The following is an 11,180-nucleotide window of genomic DNA, read 5'->3' as shown; positions in this document are numbered from 1 at the left end:
ACTTATCGTGGTGCCCTTATCCGATCTCGTATTAGCTTAAAAGGGGTTTTAAAATTGGAAGCCTGAGAAAGCCCATCTTCAAACCCTATCTAGGGTTTCATCAAGTCCCTCTCCGTGCTATTAAAATCAAGTGCTTATGTAGGAAGGAGTTAAAGTTTAATATTCTCAAGATCCATATCCCTCTCACATTTCCATAACATTAAACTAAATCATCATATGGTAGACCTCATTAATTTGATTGACTAACAACGATAAAACTTCAAATGCAGAGATGAAGAATGAACACAACTCAGCACTTCTTATTTGGGTTTGTGACAAATGAGGAGAGTGGTGCCCCAATAGTTAATGCTCCTTCATCAAGAGCTTAGTGCATCTCTACCAGTCTTGATAATTCCGACATAATGCACGATCCAAGTGATACATGTGGCTGCAATTTCCTTACAAGACTTCACAGCTTGGAAGGAACACGTCCCATTGTGGTGTCGTAAACTTTGAGGAAGAATCGAGTCCTTGGAATGGACAGATTGGTCTGGAGGATGCTGGCGACTGAATCGATCAGCCTCTTCTTCACTTGGGAGTTTATGCCCCCAATGGATACGATTTCACCGTATGCAGCTGGTTCTCTGTTGCCCGCGAGCGTAATGTCCAACGATCCCTTGAGTATCACCATTATGTACTACAGCATGCATGCAGTCAAAGCTTTACACAATGATTTATATTCCTTCACAATGAGAAAAACATACAGAGAGCAATTCTAGGTATACTTAGGGACAAAATTTCTAGAACAGAAATCAATTTTTAACCAGAAATTGATTCCTCAATTTCTATTTTCTGGATGAGTTTTTGAGTAAAGAAATGTGTTTGATAACCACTCAAAATTTTTGTTCTTGGAATAGAAATTTGTTTAATAACATAATAAAATTTCTATTTCTAGGGGCGGCAGGTGAGTAGAGGGTGATGATAAGAGTGAATGATAAGAAGAGTTTTCATTTTTTACTTTTGTTTCAGAAATAGAAAAGCTAAAAAATTTAGTTTTTGATTTCTGCTCCAAACTACTTTTAGAATAGAAATCTGTTCTAAAAATAGAAAAATGAAATTGCGTTACTAAATGGATTTTTATTTCGAACCTGTTACAATGAACAAAAAAAAAAAAGAAATAGAAAAACAAAAATTTCGTCATGTGGGCCCTTAAATATCGATCTACAAAATTAGCTTTCCAAGTGAGATAATTGACGCAAGTGGATATTTGAACAAGTCATTTTCAACACCAATTTGCTGAATACATCTGCATAATTAGGTCATTGCCGGGCTTTGCTGCAACACTAGATAAAATCGATACGTTAAGATACATGACAAATTACTACTGGGTGTTTGACATGATATGATGATGTATTTAGACGCTCGCTTTCAATTCAACAAATCAATTAGTATAATGATTTTTGCAGATCAGATTTGGTGTACTTAGCATTGCTTATCTTTATAACAATAGTCAAAAGTGAAACACCCAGTAGTAATTTGTCAGTGCCAAAGATGAAGGAGACACCACCAACGTAAGCATAAAATTTCACAGGCGTTTCACCCACCATTGATTTGGAGTTCAACGAAAGTGCGAGTAGTTACAACCCCTTAATATAATGGATGAGCCGCTTGCAAAACATTTTTCATTGCACTGATAGTGACAGCATACAGGGTAAAGTAGAGAGAACATACATTTTCGGGTTTGCCTATGATTGAAGCGCAAGCGTTGGTGGCTTCCGCGACGAGAGGGTTGGTGTCTACCCCGTCGAGGCACACGTTGGTGGAGATGTAAAGGCAAGGCATCTTCTCTCCCTCCGATCTCTTGTGGCTTTGCTTCTTCTTTGGCGGCGGAGATATGCTTGGCTCCGTCCGGAGGTTTTCTTTTATAGCTTATCCGGAGCTCCCTTAGAAACCATGTCTCTGCTTAGGGTAGCGCGTGCGCTAAAATTCAAAACGTCGTGATTACGAGAGGACGATGAATTGTGCGTCACATGAAATTCCACTTTGAATGATCGTGTGTCCATGGATCATCCCGTGAAGGGAATGATTAGAGACAGAGCCATAAGGTTGGTGGTCTCACAAGCACAATGCACGAGGAGAAGCACAAAACATGTGCACGCACTTATCCACACAAGAACAAAACAATACATGTACTTTACCAAAAAAAAAAACAAAAACAAAACAATACATGTAAAAGCTAATTCGCAAAGTGATATGACAGATCCCAAGTAGCTACTAAAATAATTCTAAGCTGATTTGTGATGGTGCTAGCTATGTAGCACCGACACGGATATGCGACACGTGACACGACACGTCATTTCTTAAAAATAGAGATTTTCGACACGTTCCGACACGTTATATATTAAATATATTTTTATATATAAATACATAAATAATAATAATAATAATAATAATAATAATAATAATAGCCTAATAATTAATTTAAATGAAAAATAGTAAATAATGTCATTCATTATTTTAATTTGTTATAATAATACACAAAACTTAGAGGAAAAAAACATTGTTTAAAGAAAAATGCTGAAATGATATTTTTAAATGTATTTATTTATCATATATAGCATTTTTTTTTTATTACTTCTTTCATAGTAAAAGACTTTTTAAAAAATAAAACAATTCTAAAAAAACAAAACTGAAAAAAAAATGACCCCGTGAGTGTATATTTATAGCAATTTTATTACTTCTTTTATTACTTCTTTTGTGTATATTTATATTTTGACCCCTCAAGTATTATAAAATTTTAAAATTGACCTCGTGCGTGTCGGAATCATGTGTCGGAATTCTGGACTCGCGTGTCGGAGAGAGTTGACCACGTGTCGGATTTTTCAACGCTCGTTGACCACGTGTCGGAGCGTGTCGGAGAGAATTGACCACGTGTCGGATTTTTCGACACTCGTTGACCGCGTGTCGGAGCGTGTCAAGACGTGTCAAGACGTGTCAGAGCGTGTCGGACACTTGTCGGAGTCGGACACAACACGAAAATTTCCGGAGAATGTTCGTGCTACATAGGGTGCTAGTCATATGAAGTACTACTCCAAGGCTTGGTTTTATGAGGATGAATCTTTGAAACTCCAACACCTCGTTGTGATAGTAATGACTGGATCATCAACCTCTTGCTTTCGAATCGCCGATTACGCCGAGTAACTCGGAGACAAAATGAACATTCCACCGGAACTTTATTGAGAGTTCAGCTAGTAGACTAGCCACAGTTGGTTCATTCCTCATACAATTTTTCAAGAGACAAACAATCTCAGCTTGCACGAACTTGCGAGGTATCAACATGTAGATGGTCAGATCCCGACTCTTTTTTTCCTTAGTCCGTTCAGTGATTATCTACATGCCACATATCTACTAGGACAGTCTAAGCACTATATATTTATTCTTTGCCCCATTTGTTTTTTTATAAAAAGAATAGAGAGTCATTTCCTAGCGATTATTAGATAACTAAATTTAGAATATTATGACAATATACTAAATTCTATGCTAGATGAGTAATCAACATTTTACTATTGGAACTTCTTTCATTATAGGGTTAACACCATGAAAACTTTCAAACTGTATAATTGTGACAAATTTATCCTAAACTAATTTTTTGACCTATAAAATCCAAACTAGTACACATATGACAAATTTACCAAAAACTAATTTTTCAACCACAGAAAATCTCAAACTGTGATATATTTGTAACAAATTTATCCTTCATTAGTTTCCGTCAAATTAAATTAATACTACAAAAAATTACAAACCAATACACACGTGATAAATAGAGGATAAAACTCCCAAACTAGTATACATGCCAATTGTTACATGTCATTTAACTTAGTAACTTAACGTAAACTAACTGAGGGTAAACTTGTTACAAGTGTATTATTTTAAAAAAAATTGTCACTGATGTACCAATTTAGGGTTTTTCGTGATATTAACAATTTTTTATATATAAAATATGTCTAACAATCCCATCACAACACTTGTTAATATAAGAAAAAATAGAAAAAAACGATCGTGCTATCAAATTTATCGCATAATAATTCCCCATTTCACCAAATAGGTAATCTCAAAATCTCTTCATACAGTTGGCCATTCTTCACTTTCGACTTTCATATTGATGCACTCATGTTATCCAAGTTGTTCTCCTTCTATTTAATTCGTCCAAACACCTTGTTGGTCCATGTCCCTCATTTGTTTACCAAAGTACAAAGGTCCTTCAACTCAAAGACTTTCCACTAAGCATCTTGTTCACCATTTGCAGAGCAAGGAAGCTTACCACTAACATAGATGCTCTTTTGTAACGTTATCCGCGTATGAACTAGTGTATGTGAAAAAATTATCTTTTACACACTCAAATATACATACTAGTTCTCGTAGAATATTATGTAACCTTCAATATAAGCAAGAAGTTTTCTTAACAATCACCCCATATTTTATGATGATAACATTCTATATATTTTAATATGCAGATGAGTTCACACACAAAGATATTAAAATTATCGATGTGTGTGCAAAGTAAAAGTTTTTGTCAGTGTCAAAGTGATTTATAAATTTCGGATTGGACCACGTAGCATGTATGACATGTTCCCTTCGTGTCATATGGAATGGATCAATGCAGAAAACAAAAATTATACACATATCTTCTCCAAAGTTAAGCATATTTGTTATAAGATAATCTTTTGAGAAATAGAAGAAATGGATTTGTGGAGTCAATTTCTTCTATTAAACCATAAAAGCATGTCACCTAAGTATCTGGGCGCAGTAGAAATGGCATCTCTTCGAAAAAGGATGGAACATGCTTTAGCGCATTTGCCCAGAACTCCTTTTTGGTCCTGGCTTTCTATTAAGATAACTATCTCTTATAAATAGCTGAAATTGTTGGCAAACTGGCTCATTGCTGAGTTGACACGTGAGAATTGGAAACAACGAAGAAGCATTTTCCTAAGAAATAGAAAGCGAAGGACATTAGACGAGAAAGAACCAATGAAAGAGTTTTGCAATGATGAGGTCTTTCTTTTGGATGTCTCCAATTTTCACATGCTGCACGGTTTTGTTCCACTACAGTTTTGAAATGATGGCTGAAAAAGAGCCACAAAAAGGTTTTCCTTTTGTACGGGAACAAGTTTTCCTACTTTCTTATCCAATTTTTCCACTAGCTCGATCTTTATTATGACTTTAAATTGCTTCATCAGAGACATTATACGGACCTCGGCAACCTTTAGACATAAAATACCTAGAGATTATTTTCTCTTTTCGAGAATGAAAAATATATAAAGAAAAATTAGGAGGGCGAGATATATAAGTATCGACATATTAAAATAAACAACAGAATCTTATCAGTCTATTTGAATTAGGAGATATTCCTATCGGATTTCAGGATAGCAACACCTCAAACATCCACCAAATAAGAACCACTGAAAAAGTTTTGCAATGATTAGGTGTTTCTTTTCGATGTTTCCAATTTTCACATGGTGCATGTTTTCATTCACTAATAGACAGCTGAAAAAGAACCGTGGAAAGGTTTCACTACTGCACAGGAACTAGTTTTCCACGGGAACTAGTTTCAGGAACTAGTTTTCCTAGTCATGTCCAGTGTTTCCACTAGCTATCCGGTGGTGTTTTGAGAGAGCCATCCTGTGCCAATGTACGTCTGGTCTGTAGACTCATGTAGGTAAAATGTCACAGACAACAAGGGAGCCAGAACTTAGATTGAAGGGCGCGAGTCATAGTTTGAAATATAAATGTCACTCTACTATCATTAGTCAGAAATTTTTTTGGGTGAGAATTGATGTCTAACTTACATAGGAGTATATATATAAAAGTGATCATTGCTAAGTCAAAAAAGATATAAAAAAAAAAAGAAAATATGAAGAATATAACTTTTATTGTTTAATTATATCAAATTAATTAACAAAAACCCGAAATGCAACAATTTTTTCAAATAAGAGCTTCAAATGGGCTTTATGTCAAATAAGTCTGAAATAATCGTATTGGTATCAAATGTGTATGAAGTAGTTATAGTAGTTTCAAATAAGGGTCTAATCTTACTAGTTGCCGACTAGTTAAATATTCCAATTTGTCAAAGGGTATTTTCGTCAAAAGACCATTTTATTTTAAATTATTATTTTCCTTTTTCTTTTTCCTCTTCCCTTTTTTTCCCCAACGAGGGCTCAATGACCTTGTTGGCCACTAGCCAAGGGCCGCAACCCTCGCTGGTTGCTAGCCTAAGTAGCACGAACACTCAACACGACACGACACGACACGTCAACATGTTATTTCTCAAAATAGAGATTTTCGACACGTCGGGACACGTTGTATATTAAATGAATATTTTTATTTTTAATTAATTTAATTCAAATTCAATACTTTTATTTTTCGAAATTATTTTTTAATCTCATTTATTTATTTTTTTGATTAAAAAAATCCCCATTGTGGTCCACCCCCACTCCCTTCTTTCCCTCATCCATTTCCCCCACTCCCAAATTTTTTTTTTCCCTACCCACCACTTGACAAATAGGCTGTCACTTTCCTTCCCCCAAAATTAAAAGTCACGCCATCACTAATGGCCCATCAGAGTCCCATTTTATTTTATTTTTTATTTTTGAGTTTCTTATAAAAAAATCCTAGCTCCTTTACCTCCTCCTCCTCTCCGCACGACCCCTCCCTCTCCTCTTCCTCTCGATCCTTCTCCTTCCTCCTCGTCGCACGACCCCTTCCTCTCCGCACGACCCCCTTCCTCTCCTCTTCCTCTCGATCTCTGCTTGCTCTCGGTCCTCATCACAATCGTTTTTTGCCTCGCCTTCGGCCCTTTTTCCCTCACAGTTGCAGCCTTGTCATCGATCCATCGTAGTATCACAGTGGTGGCCCTCGCCTCAGTCTATGCTCTTTCTCTCGCCGTCTCTCGCCGTCGTGGGCTTGCCGTTAGAGGTGTGCATGGTCTGGGCGAGCGGTTCCCGACCTAGAACCGGGAACCGCCCACTAAGGACCGATTTCGAAAAATTGGAACCGGGATCCACCCGTTTGTTGTATGGATCCACCCGGGAACTGGACCACCAGTCCGGTCCGATTCCCAAGTGGATCCATGGAACCGATCTTAATGCGAAACAATTTTGGTTTTTGTTGGGATTAACAGATTCCCACAAAATCGGATTCGACACTAAATCGAACCCCTAAAACGAATGCGGAAGACAAGCCCGGGAAAATCACGTATCATCGATCCTAAAGCACACCACGGATTTGAGCGTACCTTGTTAGTCACAGATTAAACACCGACGCCGATAAGAGGAAGAGAAAAACGATCCTGTTCAATTCGATGACGTCAATTGGCCTTGAAGGGAAGACGGCGTCGCCTTAAGCTTTTTGGTTTTCTTTTGGAGGGAGAGAGGAAAGACGAGCGTACGTTGAAAATGCCAAAAGGTGTCTTCGTCTCTCTCTGTCCTCCCTTTTATACGTCCCCTCAAAAATATAAAACATACCTCTTCATCGTATCTCTCCATCCATGGGCCCTAATTTTGTGGGCCGGGCTTTTAGGCCCAACATGGGCGGACGGGCCTTAAGCCCATCACATTAATAAAACTATCATCTCCCACTCGCACTTGGTGGGCCGAACAGGATTCTCTTTACTTCTCTTCAACATTCATACCGGTGAATAATCCGTGCGACCATCATACTTTGAGAGCTCGTTGTTATACATCTGTTAGGAATATATAGCAGCTCATAATGAGCGTCTCACTCTGAGTATATTTAGTATGCAGTATCCTAGATCGATCGATCACATTTATCTCTTTTGATCTCTTTTAAACAATGATATATATATATATATATATATATATATATATATATTGTATTCACAATTATGATTATCCCAAATACAGTCATAATTGGTCGACTAGTGAACACAAAACTTAGAATGTGATTCTCCATATTCGATCTTCCTCTTTCCTTCAAACTCTCAATTTCAGTTTAGCTTGCTTTTCTAGAAATGCCCAATTAGATCGAATCAACTCATGACCATTGGCAACATCCTAAGATAGCAAACACTAAATAAAAACCTTAAGAATAAGTAAAAGTCATGAGAGCACTAAAATTGAGGAACTTTTTTCCTCAAGAGTCTTACACGGCATAAAAGTTGAGATCAAACTTTTGCCACTCTTATTGGTCGTCTCATGCATACGTAGTATGAAATACGTATTACGGTATTAACTCATTTCCCATGGAGCGTATGTCTTTTCATTCAATACCGTACAGATGATAGTTCAGACATACGCAATGTCTAACTTGAGTTCACGTATCTACTCATTCACAAAACATTAATCAGAACTCACATCTGGCATTATAGACAGATAAAGTAAAATATGTGGGTTATTTTACTTTCGGACATAGTAAATATTATGTTATCATCTTAACACTTAGTTAAGGTGACATATATATTTTAAGCTTGAGCTCTCAATTATCACCTAGATAACAAGCTTAAAAACAGTCTCATCTCTATTTATCACACAGTAAATAGAGGCGATTACCCGTGTGAGTAGGTTAATCTTTTATCCGTCCGACATACTTTCTCAACTTAAAGTAATGCACTGAGCATTAAGATGCATAAAGATCAAACAAAGATTCATAGGCATTAACAATGAAAAAACACAAGTTCATAAATGTGAACAAATCAGGGAAATTACAATCCAGTACATCAGAGTCTACGCAATCCTAGAGATTTTACATGGCCACAAAACACATCTCTAGGTATTGGCTTTGTCATAGGATCTGCTACCATTCTATGCGTAAATATGTACTGTAAGTTCACATCCTTTCGTGCAACCATATATTTTACAAAGTTATACTTGGTATCTATATGTTTGGTCTTGTCATGATATTTTGGATCTTTGGTGTACGCTATAGCTGCTTGACTAGCACTGTTAACCAATAATGGATTTGCAGCTTTCTCAATAACACATAAATGATCCAAAAATCTTTTAAGCCAAACTCCTTCTTGTACCGCTGCTGATAATGCCACGAACTCAGCTTCCATCGTGGACAAGGCTATACACGTTTGCTTCTTACTGCTCCATGATATGGCGCCATTATTCAGTAAGAAAGCAAATCCAAAGGTAGATTTCCTTTCATCTAAATCTCCTCCCCAATCAGCATCCGAATAGCCTTCAAGTCGCAGATCATTTCCTTGGTAATTCAACTTGTAATCAGCAGTTCCCTTCAGATACCTCAGTACTCTCTTAACGACCTTCCAATGTGCTGGACTTGGATTGGATTGGTATCTACTCACCATTCCAACTGCAAAACATATGTCAGGTCTTGTACACATCATAGCGTACATCAAGCTCCCAACAGCACTAGCATAAGGAACATGTTTCATTTGTTCCTTCTCTTGTGGAGTCCTTGAACACAGTCTATGATTCAATCCTTCACCTTTTGAAATAGGAGTGTCTATGGGTTTACAATCTTGCATACGAAATCGTTCAAGAACCTTGTTTATATATGTTTCTTGTGAAAGAGATAATGATCTCTTCAAACGATCTCTTGAAATCTTAACTCCAAGAATGTATGCAGCCTCACCCATATCCTTCATCTCAAAATTGGAAGACAACCAACTCTTGACAATATAAACAAACTCCATATTACTTCCGGCAATTAGTATATCATCAACATATAATGATATGATCACAAATTGATCATTGGATCTTTTGATATATACACAATGATCTTCATCAATCATTGTAAAATCATATGCCATTATGGCATTATGAAAACGTATATACCATTGTCTTGACGACTGCTTAAGGCCATATATCGACCTCAAAAGTCGACATACCTTTTCTTCTTGGCCTTTAACTATGAAACCAGCAGGTTGTTCCATATATATTTCTTCCTCTAATTCTCCATTGAGGAAAGCAGTCTTTATATCAATTTGATGTAACTCAAGATCCATACTAGCCACTATTGCCAAAATAATGCGAATCGAGGTAAATCTCACTATAAGAGAAAATGTATCTTCATAATCAATTCCTTCATGTTGATTATACCCTTTCGCCACAAGGCGAGCCTTATGCCTTTTTATCGAGCCATCAGCCTTTTCGCTTTATTTTGAGAACCCACTTATTCCCAATAGCTTTGCGTCCTTTTGGAAGATCAACCAGTTCCCAAACTTGATTTGATTTCATTGACTCCATTTTCCTCTTCCATTGCATGAATCCATTTTTTCTTACTAGGGCAATTCAGAGCCTCATTAATATTTCTTGGCTCATCCTCATCTTGCGGAGCAATCATAAAAGTTTCCCCTTCAATGTCAAAACGTCGACGGGGAATACTTTGGCGACTTGTTCGCCGTATGGGAGATTGTACACTTTGCACATCATTCCCCATTGTGCTCCCACTTGGATTAGATAATGATGACATCATCTTATCATGTGGTTGCAACTGAGAATGAGTTGAATTCAATTCATCACTTCTCATATTACTCCCACTTGGACGAACTCCACTGATATCATTATCTTGATCCAAGGTCTTAAATATGGAATAATCTTCCCTATTTCGCCCTTCTTAGGAATTCATCCTCTAAGAATGTGACATCTCGTGATTCAAATTCAGTTATACTCCACTTTCCTGCTCACCTATGAACATATATCCTTTCGAGTGTTCGGAGTATCTTATGAAAATACTTTTCTTTTCTCTGGGACCCAATTTCCCAAACTTGTGAGAGGACTCATGTGTATAGGCAGCACAACCCCATGGCTTAAGAAAACTTAAGTCCGGTTTTCTACCTGTCCATAACTCATATTTTGAGAACCCACTTATTCCTAATAGCTTTGCATCCTTTTGGAAGATCAACCAATTCCCAAACTTGGTTTGATTTCATTGACTCAATTTTCCTCTTACATTGCATGAATCCATTTTTTCTTACTAGGGCAATTCAGAGCCTCATTAATATTTCTTGGCTCATCCTCATCTTGTGGAGCAATCATAAAAGTTTCCCCTTCAATGTCAAAACGTCAACGGGGAATACTTTGGCGACTTGTTCGCCGTATGGGAGATTGTACACTTTGCACATCATTCCCCATTGTGCTCCCACTTGGATTAGATAATGATGACATCATCTCATCATGTGGTTGCAACTGAGAATGAGTTGAATTCAATTCATCACTTCT

At 37.1% G+C, this 11,180-nt stretch overlaps 1 protein-coding gene across 1 annotated transcript; it reads right to left on the bottom strand.

Annotated features, from left to right (window-relative positions):
• Positions 1–233: 233 nt before the first annotated feature.
• Positions 234–1,900, bottom strand: LOC104427838 (macrophage migration inhibitory factor homolog). Its single transcript, XM_010040859.3, has 2 exons — positions 1,711–1,900; positions 234–676 (listed from the first exon to the last, which is right to left on the bottom strand). Exons 1-2 carry the CDS (start codon positions 1,819–1,821, stop codon positions 449–451), a joined length of 339 nt encoding a protein of 112 aa, XP_010039161.1. The 5' UTR covers positions 1,822–1,900; the 3' UTR covers positions 234–448.
• Between the last annotated feature and the right edge of the window lie 9,280 nt (positions 1,901–11,180).

Source organism: Eucalyptus grandis, chromosome 11 (assembly GCF_016545825.1).
Source record: "Eucalyptus grandis isolate ANBG69807.140 chromosome 11, ASM1654582v1, whole genome shotgun sequence".
Classification (NCBI taxonomy): Eukaryota; Viridiplantae; Streptophyta; class Magnoliopsida; order Myrtales; family Myrtaceae; genus Eucalyptus; species Eucalyptus grandis.
Note: the sequence above shows the minus strand (reverse complement) of the source record. Positions and strands in the feature narration are given on the sequence as shown.